This window comes from Euwallacea fornicatus, chromosome 11, assembly GCF_040115645.1.
Source record: "Euwallacea fornicatus isolate EFF26 chromosome 11, ASM4011564v1, whole genome shotgun sequence".
NCBI classification, from domain to species: Eukaryota; Metazoa; Arthropoda; class Insecta; order Coleoptera; family Curculionidae; genus Euwallacea; species Euwallacea fornicatus.
In genome coordinates, this window is record NC_089551.1 from 861,866 (window position 1) to 885,217 (window position 23,352).

Sequence of the window (23,352 nt, forward strand, 5' to 3'; positions counted from 1 at the left end):
TTAATGCATTAATGAATTTTTAATTTCTATTATTTAACGAATTTCTCTTTAATTTATTTAATTAGATAAGAAATAAATTATGAAAATGGTCGTGTTATTTCCTTTTTGCCTATTCACAATTTATTATTATCGGCCCCATCCTTTCTAACTCTTTTATGCTAAATACGCTGAATAATGGTTACGAAGAAAACCGGGCGCCCCAAACTGTCCCATACAAAAAGTTAGATCCCATATCTCCGTGGCGTCAAATAATGAACTGATATGGTTTTTCTTCGCGATTAATACTTTAAAATATTTATTCAACCCATATCTTCAATCCATTTATCATTGCTAAGGTGAATAAATGAATATTTTATTCAAAATTTCGGTATAGCCGGTTTTTCTGTCGGCGGTCAGTGCATGTGTATGGCACAAAAGGAGCCCTTCCAGTTAGGGTAAAAAAACCTTAATTTTAAAGGCAACAACCTGAACATTTTCGGAAGGAAAGCCCTCGGGAGGACTATCTCCGTGATCCACGCCCATGAAGCAATTAGTAAGTCCTAGCAAAAGCAAGAAAACAAAATACAAAGGAAGTTTTCTGCAATTGGTAGACAACCATGCAAGGTCATAGTCTGCTTACTCCAACAATTTCTTTGTTTGAGTAACCGATATTTACCTGAGAGGAAACTTTGGCCTCGTCAGGTATTCAATCTCGAAGTAATGCTGAATGGTAGTTACAAACGGATGCAAGACGAAAGAGGGGAGGTTTTTAGTAGGTCCCTCTCAGGGATGAATTCCACATAAGCCGGCCGTCAGAGCACCAAGCCGGGTACCTACGAAGGTTGTCCTCCTCTATAAGAAAAAAAATGTCTGCCACAAATACCCCCGAACGCTAAAAAATTGATCGGCAGGCAGCCAACCTCTGAATTATTTTCGTTCCATTTAATAAGTGATTTTGGTCAGTTTTCCAGCGCTCACTAAATATTCCTCCATGGTCTGAATGCAGTGAGGCTCCAGATGAGAATGGGTATCACCCGCATACAAGGTGCCACCTCCGCTGCGGGTACATGCGGAATTCCTTCGTAGTTCATACTCCACCATTTTTTCGCAGACGACTCACATGTCATCTGTAGTCTCGCACCTGACAGAAATCCTGCTTTGCTTGATCAATGATCTCTAACGGAAAATTGCCCAACTTGAGCTGGAACTTCGGGCGTACCTTTTCGAGTCTTCGTCACGTGATCCTGATGGTACCTACGTCTATGAAGCGATTGAATGATGAGCTAATGAATGGTAAATTTCCTAATCTTGTTTAGCTACGTGCAGAGATAAATGCGGATCTAAATAAGTTGTTATGCACATGGGCGGGAGCATGTGGAAGATTAGAACGCAATTTGAGCTTCGAGAATGTGCCAGATTGGAAGTAGGTGCTTGAGCCCTGTTTCCTAAGGGATTTTTCCCCCAAACAGTACTGTGTACCTTAAAAAAAAAAACAGTGGCGTTTCGAACCGGTGTAGGGCCCTTTTTGATTGTGCCCCCGCGCTCCGCCGACCGTAGCTGCGTCACTGGCAACAAATTAAGTTCGTTTCGGTACCACCACCAGGGTCAGTTTTCTCGTGTGGATTCCTCGCGGAATTTTTCTGAGTTTAAGGGCCCAAAACCGTAACAGCTTCGATGGTGAAAATGCGCCCCCGCATTTAGTGGCGAATAAAAGAGGCGTGGCCTCCTGAAATCACCACAACTCTCGTTGAACCATCTTAAGTCGAAAATACTGAGCTGTAATGTGTCTCAGGTATCTGTTTTAAAGGCCTTTTTGAGGTCCCCGCTAAAGGGCTCAATAAACTCGGCGAAGTTCATTCGGAAATTCGACAAAAATCGAGTGGTGGGGAGTTCCCGAAGGGCAACAGGAGAGGGGAGGGCGTGGCCGTGCGCGATGAGCGTCGCTCTTTGGCACGCCGCGATCCCGCGACAGTACGTATTTAGCTCGTATTTAGAGTGATATGTTGTGTTACGCCATTTTACCGAAAAAAACATCTTTGGTTTCGCTTGGAAAAGTGACCCTTTTCGGCCGTTAGCCCCCCCATTTCCGCAGCCTCCGTTTCGTTTTTTATTTTCCATTTTTTTGTTTCGAGGACTTTATATTAGTGCCGTCGCCGCCGCACGTCCCTGTACTCGCTTTTAAATACCTGCTAGTGTAGAGACACCCTCTGGAGCCGGTCTAAAGACTGATTAGCCTTAAGTTACCCGTAGGAGTCGTAGACCACGCCGAAGGAAGTGTGTGCGTACTCGTTTGGATTTGGTTTAACCCGTTGCTGTCTCTTGCGCCCAGAACCGAAAAACTCGCCGACATGGAAAAATTTCAAGAACAGCGCGATGACGATAACGATCAGGTCTTCGAAGTCGAGGAACCTGAGCCTAGGTGAGTCTATTATTTCCAGCAGATTGAGAAGTGTCTGTGGCCGAATGTTTCCCTGAGCTAGTGAAGAACAACAAATAGAACAAGACGCCTATAACTATAAATATCTCTCTTCCCAAACATAGGCGCCATCTAGTGGGAAGGGAAGCGGAAGTAGTTTACTTGTGTGTTCAGTAGTATTCACCTATAGAATGACAGGCAGGGTCGTTCCACTGCGTCTCAGAACACTTTAAATATCTCTGTTCATTTTTTTTAAGGCGAATATCAGTTAAAGCAAATACAGCCGTATCAAAGCCCCGATAAACTTTAAAGCAGTTTACTGCGCTAATCCTCGCAAGTCTAAGCATTACTTAATTTGACAGGTTTGCGTTTGGAACTGTCAATTTAAGCGACACACAATGAGTGCAGGCGCACAATCGGTCGCCTGAGATGAGACCGATCCGCATGTCGTGCTGTGCATGCAACCAAATGCTGCGCTGGTTCGGCACGGAACGTCTCGGCGCAGCACAATCGGATAGTTGACGAGAATACTAGGGCCAGTACATCCAATTCCAGAGAGGAATTCGATCGAGAAGACCCTAATTTTAACGTGTTTCCCGTGTCTAACGAAAACGCATTTCACAAATTCACTGCCACCCTTTAGGAGCACTCGTACTGGATTGGCAAAGTACCACCAAATGTGGCGTACTTTGAATCCGCAACGATACCTTCGGCGTGAGATGTTTGTAGCCCTATTCTTTAGCTGCCATATAGTGCGTATGTCCCAAGCAAACCTGATTTAACTTAGCCATAATATTCCTATGGTCAGATTTCGTAAGGGTTTCTAGTCCATCAGATTTTCTTTTAAGACCGCTCTAACGTCGATAGGGAAAACGGCAAAGCCGCGATATCAGTCTGAGAACATACTTGGTGCCCCAGATAAGGGCCTTCCAGAATTCACGCACAACATTCCTATCAGAAAGAACGTTCAGTAGATTTTGCCCTTCCGACTATTCTCGTCCGTATCGGTCCGAGCCGCCAAAATCGGACGCATACGGAGCTGGTTCAGCGCATGTATTCCTTTAAGAGTAAGTTCGACTGGCGACAATATGGTGGATATATGTATATACGCCGAAAAGCAAATTTCTGATGAAAAATAGCATGTAGCCTCCAGTTCTCTATAGTTTTACAAACCGAAACACGCCTTAAGCCGATAGGTCTGCATGCAAAAATGTCAATTTAAGCCCCATTTGGAGAAAGTAAATAAAAAATCGAGACATATTGGCATCTGAGTGACGTCACTATAGACTTCTTCCCGAACTTTGAAATCTATTAGAGAACCGATGAAAACTAAAATTACCGAAAAATCCCGCCGCGTAAGTGACGTTATTAACGCAGCGCTTTTGTTTTTCTAAGAATTTAATGATCCAAAAATTGTTTTGATTTAAACAAATTCGCATCGGAGACATATCATTATTGAAAGGGAAATTTTTTGATTTTTTGAGGTGAAATCGCGCGTCCACAAAGAGTGCGGAGTTCGGTTAAATTGCGTTAATTTGAACAATTTGGACTTAGGCACTTCTTCGTGTAGTTGAAGGCTGAAAAGCTCGCAAGACAATCACTAACTGGATCAGGGACTTAGTGCAATCCCGAAAGATCGCAACTGCTTTACATAGACACGTAGACAAAGAAGGCCCAATCCCTCACTAGGTTGTCCGGACAACAAGTAAGAATTACCATGGAAGTTTATACAGGGTAGGACTCGTGTAGCACGAGCGGCTCTGAGAAATCGGACGATAGAGCACGATCGAATCGGAAATCGAGCAGTTTCATACGAATACACGCCAATTGCCGGACAAAGGCTTGATGTATTCGGCAGAGCAGTAACGGGGCTAAAGGATCTAAATAGGACTTCGCTCAGATCAAGTTCGCTGACTGTACTAGGGGACAACCACTAAGAAGCAATGGATGGGGCGCGTTGATTGGGCCCCAATAGACCCCAGGTACAATTAGTCAACACTAACAGGTAACTTTTCCTAAATTTTGAAACTCGTTCTCGCGCATGCCATTAAAATTCGTCCCATTTTTTACGGTCGGCCACCATGTATTAGTGCCCCTGTGACGTAATTCTGTTGTCAGAAATATGACATGCGCCAGCGCAATCGTCTCTTCTAAGAAATCACGGTGACGGCATCACTTTGTAGAAATGCCCCGTGCGTCCACTCTTTTTAAGCAGTTTCACTACGTCGCAAGCTTAAGAGTAATGCGTAATTTGTAATTATTATTATTCAACCATCATGTTTTCTTTCGCTTAAAATCTCTATATTTGACTCTTCCTGGATTTAGCTCTATTGGCAGTCTTAAGTAATACCGAATTTTTCCCTCCTGTGCAGCGTCTCTCGAGTGATTGCCGGAGATCGTCTTGAGGCCAATTCTTAAATCTAGGGAGAAGAATCTTCCCCTGGCAATGACGCAAAAATAGTTCCATTAACGTACTCCGCCCATCTGCAACGTTAAAGCCACACGTGATTTTGACGTCATTCCACGGATATCTCCTAGTTCCGCGATGCAAGAATCTGGCTTCAGATAAGTTTCTACTTTTTCTTTCCGTGCTTCCGGACCATATTTATTAATAATTTTAACCAGTTGGTGGATTTCACTCCTATCTCCTGCATCAGTTCCACGGTTGAGATATATGTCGCAGTCGTGACGGATTATCTCCCAGAAGCCCCACTATATTAACTTTTTTCGTTTTAAGGCTTATCATTCGTTAACTCCCTATATTTCATTAAACAACCACCTTATGAATGTGCCCCCTCCGCCCCCCTCCCTCCCTCCCTCCCTCCTCATTGGTTTGCTGCGGTTTAAAGGCCAGGATTTATTAGTTCCACGGTAAATTGCTATTCAGCAGTTAACGTAATATGGTAAACTCTGGTACTTTGAAACCCATAATCGTCGAAAACTTTGCTATCAGATTTAGGTGTACGTCCCCTTGGTACCATCCGCACTACAAACTTGTGCGAGGCTCTACGGCCTTTCAAGAATTTTACCTGTTTTTTTTTGTCCGTGATGTTTACCAGGGACCCAGATTTTCCGTTAGAAAAGACTTCGGTTCTTTCAGGTAGAGGAATCCGGCCTAGGATTCAGTCGGCTTTGACCGTAAACGTGCCGGTTTTAAGAAGAAGAATTTTAAAAGATGGAATCATTTGGCGGGAAATGAGCTCTGTTGAGAGGGGGAGGGGGGAGGGGGGGGGGGGGTGCCCCGTGATGACAATTTTTTTCCACGGCAAATCTGCCAAATCGGGGGCCTGCCTTAAACTTTTGCCGATTGCGTACCGGATCAGCTTACGTCTGAGTGTGTAGACTTTAAATTACATGACTCACGATACTGACGTCAGTTCCATATATTTAAAGCTACGCATTTACTTCCTTTGGATTCCAGGGGATCCAGGACAGGGCTCAGGTATTCGTTCGACGATAGAACACCCGAAGCACCGTGCCGAACCGCTGCACACCGGCCATTGTGTTGGTGTTCTAGCGTTGTTGGAACAAAACGGAAAAAAAATTTGATGATTGAAACGGGGCACTGCTATTTTATAGGACTAGGAGGTTCTCAATTAATAAACAATAACAAGAAAAGCTAAAACTAATTGGAAAAGGTCGACGAACGGGAGAATGGAATTTTAAACATGCGGGCCTCAAGACACAGCCTATTAAGGTGTTTCGACAGTGTGCGATAATTACTGCCGCAGCGGTACCTATTGGTACCCAACAGAGCCTCTCTAGGTACTGTTTACTAGTATTGTATTTAAGAAGTCATGTCTGCTCACCTCGTTCAAGCGAGAGATTTGGCTCTACGTGGCATGTTAATTGTGTGACCTATACAGGGTGTAACATACCATCATGGATGCCAATAATCCATGGTCGAAAACGCGCCAATTTGCTATATATAAGACGGCAAAGTTTCACGTTTATATATGTATATTACAAACGTGGTTCATGCATGATGGTATACTAGCCCAACTCGGTATAGGGATGAGGGAATTCCTGAATGAACGTTTTAACAACCCATTGAATGGGTCGAAGGGACCTTAGTTATGGCCTGCTAAATCCCCCGACCTGAATAGTCCGGACTTTTTTTTTGAAGTACACCTGAAATCGTTGCTGTATGAGATCCCTATTGAAACAGGAGAGGTGTTGCGAAATGGAACAGTGGATTCATGCAAGATCATCCGCAATACTTCTGAAATAATTGAGAGAGTTCGTTAATCTATGAGGCAAGAGTGGAGTCCCGCATTTCAGCAGGAAGCGGACATTTTCGCCGGTTTCTACATTTTTCTCTTCGTTTAGATTCAGTTTCATAAAAAAAAATATTATAAAATATTGCGAAATGCTTTAGATAATCGATGACTGAACCATCCACGCAAAAACGATAAAAGATACAAGATACTGCAGGAAGCTAAAAAGAATTACAAAAAATAATTTGGGATTAGAACTCATACGGGTTGTTCCAAAAAAACCGCAGAATAGCAAACGATCATGGTGATATGTTACGCCCTGTATATCAGGCATTTTCGTCGTTCTCTGAGTGGAACCAAATTCGAAGATTCATGACAGTGCTGAAAGGACATTGCTACACGACGTCAGAGTCACGCATTTTCTGGACGGGACTGACACCTCATCAAAGACACCTGAAGTCTGAATACCAGCGGCTCTTGAGCCCGACCTAGCCCTGATCCTGCGACCCATCGCGAAGCACTATTCGAACCCGTTAAGCTAACGAGACCACCTTTGGGCTTTGGTCAGCCTGAAATAAGCGGCAACGTCTGACAGTTCGACTGGGAAATCTGGGAAACAAATTTTGGCACCTTCGCAAGATCAGGCCCGTATTTCCATTAGACTGACGTAACGCTCTTCAAAGGGCGCGCCATGGTTGCCATGGAAACCGACGCGTCAAGGCCGAGAAAGTTTGACTGATTTACGGCCTTGTGCCCTTTCTTGTCTTCAAATGCAGAAAACTTGATGCAGGACGAATGCAGTTTCGACGATTTTTGACGAATTCATTGTTACGGCCCGATCGATTCTCCTCTCGAACTTTAGTCCTCGAGACGCCGAAGGCTGGGCCCACTGGAATCGGATGGATGATCGTTATGTGGATAAATTTGATCGTTTCGCCCGCAGGCCATTCCTAAACTACCCGGTGGACTGTCTCCGCGTCTTATCGCTCGTCTTTCGATGGGACTTCTTCCCCGAGATGAGCCCCCTCCGCGATCGTGGAAGCGCAGGAGGGACCATCGTCTCGAAATGATGATTGTGCCGGAAGCGAAAACGCACACTCCGATAACGGAACCTTGGGCCTTCGCAGGTACTGATTGCCTCGAAAAGTTAGACAGCAAAGGAGGTCCTAAACGTTACTGCCGCCATGGTCTATGCATTTTGTTATTCCATCGTAGACAATAAGGGGAATATGGGCTCGAAATATTACCCACACCCGACGACAAGAAGGATCGCATAAAAGGGGAGCGAAATTCCTAGAATCCCCGTGTCTAACTGCCAAAATTCGGCGGGCCGCGAAGTTCAAGGTCGGACCACCCCTACGTCCGTCGTGGTCGACCCCCCTCCCCCTCCGGCCCACTCGCCCCCTGATCTGAGAGCAGCTGCGAAGTGAGTGAGCCAAGTGGCGCATTGCATTAATTTTCGGGCAACGACGGCGGTTCCTCGGACACACGCCGGTACTCACCTGCCGCACAAGCCAAAATAAAACAACCCCATTTAATCCGAAAAAGTACGTAATAGCTCACGTCCACGTCGGGAGGACCGATTGGCTTTTTCGGTCTGGTTGATGGTCGGTTGACAACAGACTACACGCCGTTTTTCGAGTCACGCTGCTCTTTGTTTTTGGGTACCACCCGAAGTTGGTAGGTGATTTTTCTGCTAGCGAGGGACGATTTACAAGTCACGCTGGACGCCTTCTGAAGTCGGTCAAAGAACAATGAAATCTAGAAGCGTGAAATGGTCGTAGTGTATATTGAAATTTCGTGAATTAAAAGCCTCAAAATTTCGTCCCGCCAACCTGCATGAGAAAATTGGTCTCGGAAGCGAGAGATATTCTTTGTGTCGCGTGTACGAAAAGATGCAACAAAAAAAAAAAAAAAACAAACAAGTCTTCGCAGTCGCCATTTTTACGTTAAAAATTATTAACAAAATCGCAGAAAAATCCCGATTTCGGCCTATTGAAATTCCCGTCTGCCACCACTGTTCTCATCGACCTACGGCTTAGGCCAGTTTTAGCTAATGCGAAGCGTATGCCATCTTTCTCTCGTACACGTCCGTGAACGAAGGCGAGGTATAACGCACGTCACGACTACATCCAGGGTACGCTTTACCACTTGAGATGGCAGGAGCAATGTCGTATCTTTCGTCTGCGTTTAGGCCCGTGTAAGAAACAAAGAGAGTTACGCGATGCAGGACAGGCGACCCTGGCTATGACTTGATAAACGTGGGCGCAGTGGTGGTAATTGAGAGTTTTAACGGTAGAAACACAAATTTTCAGGCATCAAGACTCGAAACAGCGGCGACTGCTCTTCTTGGGCCTGTCGGCGTCCTCGCAGAATTATCCCGAATTCTCCCAGTCTGCCCCGAAGTCCTAAATTTTCTTGAAAATTCGTCCTTCGGGATTTCACACCCGTCGAAACTTAGTGCATTCTCTTGCTTGGGGCGGAGGGACCAGGCCACAACTAACCATCATTCTGACGCGTTTTTTCCAGCTTTCCCTCGACCAACCGACTCTCTTCGCACACTCCCATTCACCTTCGGAGCGTTATGAAGAATAAACACCACATCCCAACTAATAAAAGACATTCAGCGCATAAAAAAGACAAAATCGGGCATCGGCTCGAGGGGCTCCATTAAGTATCCCATTCGGGTTCGGAATCTTTTTAATTGGGTTCCAGGGGCGCGGGACGAGGGGGCATCACCCCGTGCACAAAAAGAACCGGCACGGTGCACGTGCGACCGCGCATTGTCCGTGTGTTTACCGATTCTCCCATTCCCCCAAGTGTTAATTCTTTAAGGAGAATGTTGTTCGGGTGATGTCGGCCCCAGAAAAAAAAAACTGGACGGGTTTCGGAGTCAGGGGCGACTTCCTAGATATTTTTTGGAATTCGAAGGGACCCCGGTGTCCTTGGGGCGGCGGTGCGTACAGCAAGATCGAGGGCTAGGCCGAGGGTAAAAATCAATATCTCCTAGTGGCTGCGTGGCCGGGGTTTGCGATTATGAATGCCATTGTAAGAAGCTCGAAATGTGGGGTAATCATCGACGCCCTAGTTTGATTCACAATGGATCGTATCGAAGTAGGCTGCCATTACATTATAACGGCAGCAGAACACCATTAACTTACAATTATTCCGAAGATTTAACACCCCTTTCGGCCTTTAAAAGAAACGTAGTTTAGGAAACGAGGATTGATCGTGACGTAACACGTTGTATCTATCTCGCTCGACGTCCGTTCGAATGCGTGAGTTAGCAGAGATGAAAACCCATGACGTCATGGCCGATGCTATTAACACAGAGGACCCATGCACTTCTCGCACTTAGGGAGTGCTTCAAGTCCCCGAACCATCGTCTGCACCACGCAACTTATAGGTTTTGCGGCAATTCACCATGAGGTGGACCCCCGGTCATTTGCCAAAATGGCCAAGGATCACTTTGTTCCATGTGTGTGTGTGCGTGTAGTTGCTTACCTACAGCCAGATGTGACTCATTGAAATATCGATTACGTTTTTATCGCTGCTTAGGGTTTTAAGATATAGGTCTTAGATAATTTCGTTAATGTTTTTCAATTAACTTGTCTTTGCCGAGATTATTGCGATGCCACGTCCCGCCGTGTCGTCTCACGAATCGCCCTATATATATTTCACCCACGAATGCCGCCCTGTAAATCGGGAAACTCCAACTGTAGAATCGACGGTCGCCATAATGTCGAGCTTGGCGGTCGCCATAATGTCGAGTTTGTCGGCCACCATAATGTCAAGCCAGTCGGAGCGCAAACTGCCCGATAATATGCAAAAATCAAACTTTCATCTCCTCATCGCTTAAAAGAGTGCAGAAGCAGGTGCCTATTTAATTGACAACAATCAATTTTTAAGCACCTGCACATGCATACAATTCCTATAAATCCGATGGTGCGCTGAGGATCCGCCTCGCGATCCTAATGGGGCTTCTTTGGCAATCCAACCATAGTTAAGCCTCATTCGGACTTCACAATTTGCTTATCTCGTATCAATATTTATTTGAGCTAATGACGCTTTAGTGGGGCCGCTGCATACCCAGTTTACGGGCGGAGATCGGTACTCCGTAACCGAAATTTCTTCGATTCTCTTTGGTCGGGTAGTGTAGCGATGGGAAATCCACGTGGCGCGGAGATTTCACACGCTTTTAAGGCTCCTCTCTCGTGACTGACCCACTTCTTGAATAATTTTAGGCAGGTAGATGAGCCCGCTTTCGATGGATACTATTCGCGGTACAATTGTTACGTTTTGTGTTAACGTTGCAGCCTGGCAGTACTCGGAACCAAGACCGGACCGGGGACCTGGGACCACCAGTGCAATTCAAAGCGTATGCGCGAACATCCGCTCGCAAATTTCGTCGTTAGTGGTACTGGTACTTCTCTCTCGCTTCCACTCTTCCACGTTCATTCATTCCATTCCATTCAGTCAGGCAAACGCGAATCGATTTATCAGTGCGGCTTCTGTTTTGCCACCTTCTATCGACTGGTTTTTCAGTGTTTTCGTATCGAGTGATTAGCAAAAGGAACCGCCCATGTCCAAGTTTCCGCCGTAAGTATCCAAACCAAGGAGTTAGGCCTTAGACACCCATGCAAGTGACACGTAATCTCGCTCGGGAACGTGTTGGTAGCCTTGAAGTTCCATTCATAGAATGTTTTCCAGTGATTTTAAGGTCATTGCCATTGTGGCAGCAGTCTGGTATTTTTCGATAGGCTCACTCACGCCCTGCCTAACATCGTTAAGTTCTTTTCCTGTCGCTGTCGACGAAAGTACTAACGCTGGTGGTACCGGGACAAAAGATATTTAATTTAAGTGGCATCTTGTTTACAATGGATTGCGCCAGCGACGCTTTTCCCAGAAGGGTTTTTCGCCAAATTGCAATTTGTTTGCAACTGCATCACCACGATTTCCGCCATCCTAGCTGACAACCGGGGAACATGCGGTGATGCAGTGGTGTTCACAATCACGAGTTGCCCAATAACGACCATTTCGATCGCCGGGAGTTCGAATTTCGAGCAGTTCGGCAAGGAGGCCCTAAAGCGAAAAGGGCCTTGGGTGTCGGCAGTGAGAAACTGTCCGGAATTGGGGCAGAATTGATTTAAGACAGGCCTTCGGTGCCGAACAACACGTTCACCCCCATCGGACAGAACGCGCTCAATTCTTTGCACGAATAGTAAAATTTAATCGCGAGGCACCTGAGGAGCGTGAACACACGGTAAGGCCTCGCATCTAAGCCTCGTCCGCCGCAGGTTATGAGTCAATAATAATGTAATTTTAATTGAATCTAAGACACACTGCGGTCATTAAGGAAGTCATCGTATTTCAGCTGGACATGTGACCGCTCGCTTTCTGCTTTTGAACCTAATAAATGTTTGACGAGAATCAAGTTTCCTTAAGTGGTTCGTTTGCACTTAAGAAGTGCCGGTTGGGCCGCGAACTAGCAAAAACAAAGAGAAATAATCATAAAACATTTGACATTTAGAGCGGGTCTCGACTGGCCGCAACGCGAAAATCGTCGATTTAGGGAACTGCCGGATCGACAGAAAACCCTTCAGGGCGCCGCCACTGATTTACCAGCGTCCGTTGATTTCGAATTATCCGCAATTGGGAAAATCGCGCATTGAACTGCGCAGTAGAGTCGGCGGGCTGGACGCCATTTTGAGGTACTACCCAAGTCCTGCGAGCTCCCGGCCGAGGTCCGTTCGGTCCTAGATTCCGCGACCAGTTTCGCGGAACGCGAACGCAATCTTGCCGACTCTTGACAAAAAGGCGAATGCGTGGATGATTGCCAGTTCGCGCATTCTGGCCCTCTTAATCAGTTCCACTGTCAAGCGAGATATGGGCCGCAAATTCAAGTGCCGATCGAGACCCACGGGGCGGTGCCAGAAGTGCGAAGACGACACGGGAGAAGCGCCCGGCACCGAAATTTAATTTTTTTTTCCCTCGCACGGTGCATGCGGCACATTGCTCGGATTTCCCGACCTTTGAAACTGGAGCTGCAGAGGCCTAATTGAATTTTTACCAGATTCACTCGGGGGCCCCTTCAGGGATTCGAACGGCCGCGTGAAGACTGATAGAAGCCGACGATTGGGTCGATGACCCGCGAGAACCTCCTGAGAAATCTTTCGAATTTTGACCGAATATCTTCGATTGGCCGTTGATGGCCACAGCTTTGTGGCCTAATTGACCAGTTTCCCGAAATTCTTTTCGTACATTCGTTCCGGAACACCCCGCAAGCGATGCGTTAATGGGCTGACCAGCTATGCAGCGATAGTGCGCCCCTATTTGGCCCGTCTCACGTGTGGGAACGGGAACGGTTCCGCGGTCGTTTTGGACTAGTGATGTCACCGAAGATGTGTGACTCTAGATAAGGCCCTAGTTATCTGACCGAAAGTTTAAGTACCGTTTGCTTGGTTCCCTCCCGTTTCGTATCGACTAGTAAATAGCTAGAAAAGCGCCTTCGTGTTGCGCGCCCGGTTTGTTTACTCTGTTCAGCCACCATTGTGGGTCTAAATATGGACGTCCGCCGGTAACTAATGACTCACACTGTATAGCCTCGCATTACCGTAACGGTACCGCATCACTATGTGATCGAAAACAACATTAAAAATCGCTCACCATCGGCCCATATCTGGGCCGTTTATCACCCCGGCGCCATCTCGAGACACGTCCGAAATTCAAACGGCACTGATAAATCTTATTATTCCTGCCTATTTGTTTTGTCGTAGCATTGGACACGGACACTCGTTATAATGTTGTTTGTGATGGCCATTGCGCAACGATTGATTTCATATTATTACGCCCAGTCCGCCTCTGGACCCCCTGCCGAAGTCCGCATAAAGGGCTCGGGGAGGCCATTCAGTTTATTGGGCACGAATATTCCACTCCAAAAAGCATATAAAATCGAGTTATTAGTGCGACGTTCTCCTTTGATTGTGCCCCGACCGCATTTGCATGTGAACTGATAGTTCGGGTTCGTTTTTAAGGCAGCGAAAAGAGGCCCCCGTCCGGGGCAGGAGCGGCCGTCCGCGCCGTCCATTTGTCTCGGACGCGCGGAAGACGGGCAGGATCTTAATGGAAACTGCGGCTAATTAGCTGTGAAAATAGAGCAAAGGCACCGTCGCTGCCGCGACCAGAAATAGCCCCCCGAATGCCGCCAAACGGAATCAAAATGGTGTTTACTTTCCGTTTACGTCTGCGCTTCGGTCTATTTCAAGACCGATTTCCCCATTAAAACGCCCGGTCGAGGACTGTCTCACCCTGTAGAATCCACCATTAACGTAGTAAACAACACTATCTACTATCGCTTTCCAAAACTTTTCAGCTTGAATGTATATTGGCTTTAGTTCCCCGGCGCAACGTAAGTGCCCGGGCGATAGTGGTGTACACGTGACACTTGGATGAGCTTATACAAAGGCGTTATCAGGGAAAATGGATTAGATAAGGTTCTTGTCCCAGTTAAGCTCTACACCTAATTGAAAAGCAGGCAGGAAGTTCCGAAGGACGGCCAAAACCGTTTCTTGAGGCCGCCCCTGCATTCACCGTTAAGCCCAGATTTATTAAAATTCATTAGCGATCCAGGATCGGAATGATTAATAAGGCAATAAGTCGGGCTTTCACCTGTTGCAATGCATAATAAAGGGGTGCGAAAGTGCACCTTGCCACGTTTCCGCACTTTATATTTGTCGCAGAAATCACTGTGGAAGATTGAAAAGCGTGAAATTCCCCCAGGGACGTACTCGAATGTGCTACGGGCGAGATAAACTTGAATTATCAAGGAGTGTGCCGAGGGTCGTAACTTGAATGTCGGCTTTCTGTCCCGAGTTGTGGACGGAGATGTAACGAATGCCCTTTTTGTTTCAGCCAAACGACGAAAATTATTGTATCAAACTTGGGGCCACAAATTAAGTTTGAAGACATCGAACACCTCCTGGCGCAGCATGGGAGCGTCATCCATTGTGATAAACTTACCTCTAAAGATCCCACCACACAGGTCGTACAGATCACGTATGAAACGACCGAACAAGCGCAACAGTAAGTACCCCAGTGGGATTTTTTCAAAGTAGATTTCGACAGAAGAAAAATGGCGTGTGCCCTACGTCGAACTGTAATCCGTAAAACGCAGGCCTTCAGTCGCCCCGAGAAGGGGGTAGCACGTCGACGGGAATCGTCCGATAACGAACTCTCGAAAAATCAAACAGCTCATTTTGCCTGTCTAAATTCTCATTTGCCACCACTGTTTCCAACTATGTTTGAGTCGTTGCTCGACATTCGAGCGGAATGACAGGATCACGCTTTACCTCACGTCTTCTTTTAAGCTCATAGAACAAACAAGGACGGCTACGTGACGCGGGATAGGGGGCGCTAGATGTAATTTGATGAATCTGGCGCAGTGGTGGCAATTGAGAATTTCAACAGCAAAAGCAACGATTTTTCTCACACCTAACGCGGCATGACACAAGTTCGTCTCGAATGCGAGGATCTTGCACGCGATTAGAGATAATCTCACTTTTTTTAATTTCAATAATCGTCGATAATAATTTCTCAGTTAATAACAGTCCGCCGTCTGAATTTGCGATGGGTTCTTAATGCACTTTCACGGTATCCAATCTCGAAAACAAACGTTCCAGATTATCTTTTCATTACGCGTTACTGTTTGGGCCCCTGTAATGGTAATGGTACTGTTATAAATAATTATACTGATTTGATACGACAGGCAGTACCTTAAAAAGGTCCCGCTCACCGCAAAGGACCATATGTCAGTACCCACAACCAAAAACGAGGAGTTGGGCACAAGCCCCGTTTGGGTACCACCTGCCCGCCGTATTTCGGTAATTATTTCTCGTCGTTTCGAATTATTATTTGTCGATTATGACGAGGATTGAGACCTTTAATTATCGTATAATAATACGACATTATCGGTTTGCCAGCATCTGCGATGACTCGTGCCCGAAGTCCAACTCGAATATTCGGTAGAATCGATATTGATAAGTACAAACGACGCGCAGGGCTCATGTATTGTAATGTTGTAAACATAGAGAATTCAGGGTTCAATAACACCGGAAGGCTGGATAATGTATAATTATTATTGTTGGCGTTGCAAAACTTTGTAACAGCCAGATATGCATAATGTAAATAAGCGCATACGTTGAATGGGATTGCGGCGACTCGTGTCTTTGGGTTTAAAAAATGCGAGATAAAAACGGATTTCAATGGACGATTTCTGCCCCCGTGAAGGATTGTTTGCGTGACAGCTTTATCCGGATGGGTGTTACGGAAAAACGGTCAAACACAGAAAAGGCTAAGAGCCGGCCAAGTCCGAGGCTGCCACGAGGAGTATCTTTCAGTTAGCTTTAACCGGCGTTTGACCTGTCGGCCCTCAATGCTATACGTTGTAAATGAGAAAAGAGATCGGCTCAAATCTGAAAAATGTGCCGCTCCGATTTGGCGGCAATTTGATGGAGCTCGATGGCTGCTCCAAATATTTTTTAATTCGGTTTGTGTCTTCATTCCGCCGACGTACAAAAATCTCCAAACTTCGCCCCGCCGTCAATGTTATACTTGCGCTAACGTTCATTATCAAATGAATATCTGAAATTGCCTTGAATTTTTCCTTTTAACCACGTAAAAGTAATATTTTCCCATTTCAGAGCTGTTGCTCATCTGAATGGAATAGAGGTGGAGGGCAAAGCCCTCAAAGTGGAATTGGCCGTGGAAAAGCGGTCGCGACGAGGGCCTCGAGGCGCGGGGGCCCCGTTCGGAGGGCTCTCCGGACAGGGCCGCCAAGCCGACTTCCCTCTCAGAATTCTTGTACAAAGTGATATGGTGAGTGGGATTTTCCTTAGCTCCGCAAGGCCTTGCAATGACTTCCAACGCAAATTTAGGTAGGAGCTATAATTGGAAGACAGGGTTCAACTATTAGGCAAATAACGCAGCAGACGAGGGCGCGGGTGGACGTCCACCGAAAAGACAACGTTGGATCGCTGGAAAAGGCCATCACGATCTACGGCAACCCGGAGAATTGCACGAACGCATGCAAGAAAATCTTGGAAGTCATGCAACAAGAGGCTAACAATACGAATAAAGGGTAAACCGCCACGGAACACAATCGTTTGTGACTAACAAGTCTCTCTAGGGAAATCTCCTTAAAAATCTTGGCTCACAACAACTTAATCGGTAGAATTATCGGAAAAGGTGGGAACACGATCAAGAGGATAATGCAAGAGACCGAAACCAAGATCACCGTATCTAGCATAAACGACATCAACTCTTTCAACTTGGAGCGGATAATCACCGTGAAAGGCTCCATTGAGAACATGAGCAAAGCAGAAGCTCAAATCAGCTCCAAGTTGAGGCAGAGCTACGAGAACGACTTGCAGGCAATGGCACCTCAAACTATGATGTTTCCGGGTAAGTTTCTGAAACGCCAAGAAATACTTTGATTTTTGAGCCGTGAAAAGGGAAATCGATTATTAATCATTTGCTTAGGTTTGCACCCCATGGCGATGATGGCAACCGCGGGCATCGGCTACGGTTCTCGTAGTATTTACGCAGGACAAGCCCCCTATCCGGGGATGTACTCCACGGCTGGAAGTGGGCAAAGCCAGGGCGGCGAAGTTCAGGAATCCACGTACTTGTACATTCCCAACAATGCCGTCGGCGCCATCATTGGAACGAAGGTGGGGTTTTAATAGAATCTTGTTTGTTGCTTTTAATATCTCGTACTTGTCCCACAAAAATATGAGCCTCCCTCAGTTTGAGATTCATAGAGGGTTGCGAACCGCCTGAACGAATCGTACATTTTGTAAGAGTACCGGTTTAGTTTCCTTGAATTTTTTCCCGTTTAAACTCTCATTTTCCACCACTGTTCGGGTCGACCTACGCTTCAAACCAAATATTAATGGCTACGTAGCATGACATTCTTTTCTGTTACTCGGCTTTTAACGAGAACAGAACACGTAACGTATGTGTAAACTGCATCCTCGTTATTACTTAGAGTAGCAAGACCGGTGTCGTAGCGTTTGTCTGTGTCTAGCCTCATGTAATAAACAAAGACGGATGTGGGGAGGTGGCGCTGGATGTAATTTCACAACATTGTCACAGTGGGGGCAATTGAAAGTTTTAAAGGGCAATACAACAATTTTTATATTCGTGTTTAGGTATCGCGTAAACAAATTTTTTTTAGTCTGATTTCGGGTCCTAATTAGGTCTTAAAATCCCTTCGGCCGAGGGAAATCTAGATTTGTGATTTTTTTGTTGTATTTGTGCGTGTTATTATTGTCAACAAAATTGTGTTGTGGTTTTTTACAACCGTTCACAACGGATGTCGGCTTTTTTCGGCATTTTATGGTTCGATTGTTGTTCTCGGAACGAGAAGAGCAAAATTTGCTCTTATTCGTGTTTACTATTTGAGATTTTCGCGTCGTTCTGCCTCGTTTACACCTTCTGTCGAACAGCTTATTTAGTTCGACTAATGGGAAAACACTTCAGTATTAATAACTAACGTTATTTGTATCTGCTTTTCCTTCCGTGACTGACAAAATTTCTGTTTCCAGGGTTCACACATTCGTAACATAATCCGCTTCTCGGGGGCGTCAGTCAAAATCGCTCCTTTGGACGAAACAAAGCCGCAAGAAGCTGCGAATGAGAGACGTGTGACCGTTGTGGGCACCCCTGAGGCCCAATGGAAGGTAAATTGGTTCATACCGACTTTAATATGGGCCCAAATTGTGCTGCAAACCCTGCAAACGTTACTGAAGACCGATTCACGCGTTTTCATTAACTATTCGAGGGTACATCGGTGATGTAATTTAGGAGAAGCACTAATATTGGGTCAACGGCACATTTCAAGCGGGTTTACGGAGATAAATGATTTTTAACAGCTACCTCTTCCTGTGTGATTTCAGGCTCAATATCTCATATTCGAAAAAATGCGGGAAGAAGGGTTCGTGGCGGGTGCGGACGACGTCCGCCTCACAGTTGAAATTCTGGTGCCCAGCGCGCAAGTGGGTCGCATTATCGGCAAGGGGGGTCAAAATGTGCGCGAACTCCAACGTGTCACCGGAAGCGTGATAAAGTTACCTGAACAGGGTGCAACGCCGCAAGAAGACGAAACCACTGTCCACATTATCGGCCCGTTCTTTAGTGTTCAGGTAAGTGATATCAAAGAATCAAACAAGTTGCGGTAAAGTGACTTCGTTGAGTCACTCAGTAGTCACCGCCAACTTGGCAACGTGGCTCGCGCGCACGCGCCTTTCTTTTTGTACAGATTTCCTTTCAGCCTAATATATATAGCCATTCCATTTGATATTTCGCCTCATTCGGGATTCCCCTTCCCTGGAGTAAGCAGGATTGAATTTTATTTATTTTTTGCAGTCGGCGCAACGTCGAATCCGTGCGATGGTCCTCCAGTCAACGGCTCCCCCTGCCGGAAGACGCCAAGGACGCCAGCCAAAAGAGCCGAGCCAGTCACAACAACAGCCGGAAGGTGGCGCTCCTGATCAACAATAAATCCGGCAAACAATCAACATTCACTGCCTTGCGCATGCGCACAGGTGTCGCATACCATTTTCGAGTATTTAGATTTGGGATAATCTCGGGACGTTCCACTACCCGTTCTAGTGTTGTTGTGGAAAGTTTGGAGAATCACCGTGTGTGTGTTATTAACGGTATGTCAACTGCGTGCCTACGTCACAATCTACCTCATCAGCAAATCAAAATAATGTGTTTGTAGCCATAGAAAATTTCCGTTTGTTTGTTTCCACCACTTTGAAATACGTGACTCACTACCAAAGATATACATCTCTTACCGGATTGACAGCAACGCCAAAGTTCCTGGAAGTGCGCATGCTCGGCGGCCGAGGCGCCTTCTCGCGGCTGTTAACGTGTATGAATGTCGATTTTTCTGTATTTGTTCTTATCAATTTAAGTGCGTTCGAACGCGGACTGCAGTGTTCGGACGGAGGCGTGTGAATGCATACTAAAGACAGTTATTACGTTTATTTTATTGTTAGGTGATTGTTAAATCAATTATCTTTGATTTAGTGAGGCACTGAGATCGGGGCTGCTTCCTAAATTATTATTATTATATATTACTGTGTTTTATTTGGAGCAGCCCGGGTCTGACCGCTACGGTAGACCAGGAGCTCCCGGTCTAGAGTATTGTTGCGAAAACGACTTACCAGGCGTAGTGGGGTAAGGAAAGGGGGTGGAGGGTCGCTGCTGCCACGCAGTAGCAATTTCGTCCGTGTTTTTTGCCCCACTACCGCGAACGTAAGGCAGTACGGCCTTACAGGGCGGTCCGATGTCTTGCGTCAAGACACGCCGCGTCCCTAATAGTACAAAAACAAGAATCGAGAGGGATTGGGCCCGATATCGGGGCCCGCTCTCTGGCCTATAGGTTTATAGGGCTGGAGCGAGATGTAAAAAATTAATATTTTTGATAAAAAAAAATTGTTTGTTGGGGAGGATATTTTTTGTTAGAAAAAAATCGTTAAAAGTATAGCGGGGTCGCTATTTTTAAAAATTGTGAAAAAAATGGATATATTTATTAGATTTTTTATGTATAAAAATGAATTTTTTAAATTATTTGTAAAGGTTTATGAAGTGTGCCAAAGTGCAAGAATGTTACCAGAGGAGAACGCGTTTTATATTAAATTTTATTTAGGAGAAAATTAATTAAAGCGAAAAGGGTACATGTATTTATTTCTGTCAAGGGGATGATTTCGATCCAAGGTACATTCGGGAATTTAAACGAAAACACACACACACAAAAGGCAACCATTCGGAACGTTTACCAGCCTAAAAGTCAACGTACCGGTCACCGAAAGACTAATTCCAGCTGTAATTTTCGCTAAGCGAAAAAATTACAACTAGAAAATACTTTTCCCACTGACCCGGTATCGCGTCTTAGTTAATCCATTTATTTCACACAATACGAAAAAAAGTCGAACCGTATTTTCTGGCCGCTGCAAAATCTCATACGCGGAAAACCGCTCGGAGTTTAAAATTGTCGCGATTTTTAAACGCCGACCGGCCGTTTCCGTCCAGACCCCCCAAAAAGCCCGCAAACATAGGCAGAAGTTTTTATCACGGGTAGCCTCCACAGCGCAGCAACCCGCCTAAATGTCAAGAAGGTGTTTCGGGAGCGCACAGGGTGTTGCCATTGCCGCAGAACTTTCCTATAATTGATTATTTCTGAGTATTAGAATATTGCCGGAAGAAGGAGCGAAATTTGCCAAACAAAAACATCCTGCGTGCTCCGCCAATCTGTATAAAATAAAATGTATTGGAAAGCTTAGATCCATTTTCAAGAAGATACCAAGATAGAATAGGATGCTTGTGAACTGCGGGACGAGTCACCAATACGAGTTCATCGTTGGGACAATTTAACAAGATTGGCAACCTGACGCTAGTGTTTTGTTTTTGAAGCGAACCACGTGAGGTGTGACGAAGATCTCAAAAACTGCTGTGAGTCTTTATGCACATTGATTAGTTATGTTTCTCTTTTTAAAAAATCATGTTTTCAACATAATCGTCATCAAAAGGCGATTGGAACTGGCCTGAAATGAAATAAGCTCGTGTTAGCTTAGCCAAAACGCCGTTTGGTGACACCACTTGCAGTGACTCACTCAATTAGTCGATGTTGCCGCGTTTCCAAAAAATGTCCGCAACATCGTCGTTTCTTAACAGAAGCTCCCTGCAGACAGACGGCTTGGTCGCGTCTCCGAGTAGTACCGCACATTCGGTGTAAGTCGCGCCTCACCCAATTCATTGAAGGAGCGACCTCTCGCCAGAGGCCGCCACTTTGATGGTTTAACGTAAAAGCGCACACGTGGTGGTGTTGTGAGTCGATGTCCAAGAGGGAGTCCACCCTTCGGGGGACTGGGAGGGAAGTAGCCTCTGCAAATTGATTCCTATCGAGACCTTTAAAGAATCTGCGGCCTCTAGATGCGGGCTTTAACAGCAACGATCGCGCCCAGTTTGGGGCGGAGCCCTCGCACAAAAGAGAACGAAGCTCAAGAAAAGCGAGAATCAATTTTAAGTAAGAGAAGAGTTGCATTTAAAGACGACTCCAGGTCATTGCGGTGGCGCGACGAAGCGGTCCGTCCGCGGGAGCCCTGGACGCTCTATTCCTAACTCGGCCCGCATCAGTCCGACCCAGTTTTGTTCAAAAACAATCGTACGAATCTTATCAGGCTTCTCAGCCTCATCTTCAATAACGCATTGACCAAATAATAATCGAATCACGACCATTGGAGCATGCGCAAATGCGTCCGATAACGCTCAGTGTTTTAAGCTTTTTTAAATCGCAGCAATCACAATTTTGTTATTATGGGTATAATAGTGCCTAAGAACCTGTTTACGGGTAATATTGACTTTAGTTTGCGAGTAAGTTCAGTAGTTTCAGTAGCTGTAATGAAATTCGACGATCTGTTTCCTTTTCTCTGTCTCATCTATGTAAGAAATAGCAGTTTTCGCAGAGAATTTTACTCGCTTCGAAGCGCAAATCCACGAAGAACAAATCTGAATTTTTGCTGAGAGTTACGATTTGTCTCTCAATTGATGAATTAAGCGGAACATTCCAGCGAGGGTGCAATTGAGCCGGCAAAAGTAACACATAAGTTGTGAACGCTCATAAACATTTTCCGATGAGCGTTCGCCATAGTTTGTCCATAGAGGAACGCTTTTTATAATTATTATCCTTATTGCTACTATTACTTATTCATCCACTATAGTTTATGCTAGTTAATCCACTGTACGCTGGAAGGAGACTGATCGTGCAAACCAGCCCGCCGTAGATTTTAGTAATTATTGCTTAGACTCGGATAGTCACCATTTTGTCATGAACACAGGACGTTTCGACCTACCGTGTCGTTTGATACAGAATTACATGGGACTGAGCTTTACCGCCAAGTATTTCAACTATCCGACGCTCTAAGAAGTAAACTACCTCAGTAATTATAATATTTCTATAAAACATAGTTTTGTTGTTCATGTTTTACTTGGGTATCGATAAGTTAAGTTCTGGTGAATGCTATTTGTATAATCCACTTCGAGGGCAGGCGCTCTGGGCCTGCTTCATCATAGAATAATCATATTTTCCGTTTACACTAGATAATAGTTTAATGTAGTGTGCCATTGTTTCACTGGAACAGACCAAAGTTGCGCGGGTTCTAAGAGGCAGTTTTATCAACGACAACGAATCGATCGATCATTTGACCTTCACTGTTAACGCTCATTGATAAGACTGCTGGTTCCTTTATAAGTAAAAATGTATGATAAAGATCGCCTTCCAAACTCCGATTGCTCCCGATGCGAGATCGACAGTCTGGTGAGCGAGATTTACAAAATTAAATACGAAATAGTTAAGACACGTAACATCAGCATCTACAACACGATAATATTAGAACTTGTCTCAGGAATTTACTCAGGTTACTTTAATGAGTAAACGATATTTTAAATAAAGTTTTAGGGTTTCGTCGGGCAGACGGAAAAGCCTCGTTGTTACGCCACTGTGCCGAAGAGAGCATGTAGATGATGATGGGCTAGGGTAAATATATGTATTTAATGGTGTTTCTTAAACTTGTTTGTGTACTCTAATGATGGCATACGATTGATTTGATTTACATTTTTTGTTCAAACTCCAAGCATTTTTCTAAGTTAAATAAATAGTGTTCCCTTATCCGAGCT

The 23,352-nt window shown here is 45.4% G+C and overlaps 1 protein-coding gene across 1 annotated transcript; it reads left to right on the plus strand.

The window, feature by feature from the left end:
* Positions 1–1,936: 1,936 nt before the first annotated feature.
* Imp (IGF-II mRNA-binding protein) lies at positions 1,937–23,344 on the plus strand. The gene is made up of 9 exons (XM_066287194.1): positions 1,937–2,398; positions 14,524–14,694; positions 16,311–16,485; positions 16,545–16,747; positions 16,796–17,070; positions 17,149–17,339; positions 18,216–18,350; positions 18,567–18,812; positions 19,036–23,344. The coding sequence occupies exons 1-9, from the start codon at positions 2,328–2,330 to the stop codon at positions 19,168–19,170; spliced, it is 1,602 nt and encodes a 533-aa protein (XP_066143291.1). The 5' UTR covers positions 1,937–2,327; the 3' UTR covers positions 19,171–23,344.
* The last annotated feature ends 8 nt before the right edge of the window (positions 23,345–23,352 follow it).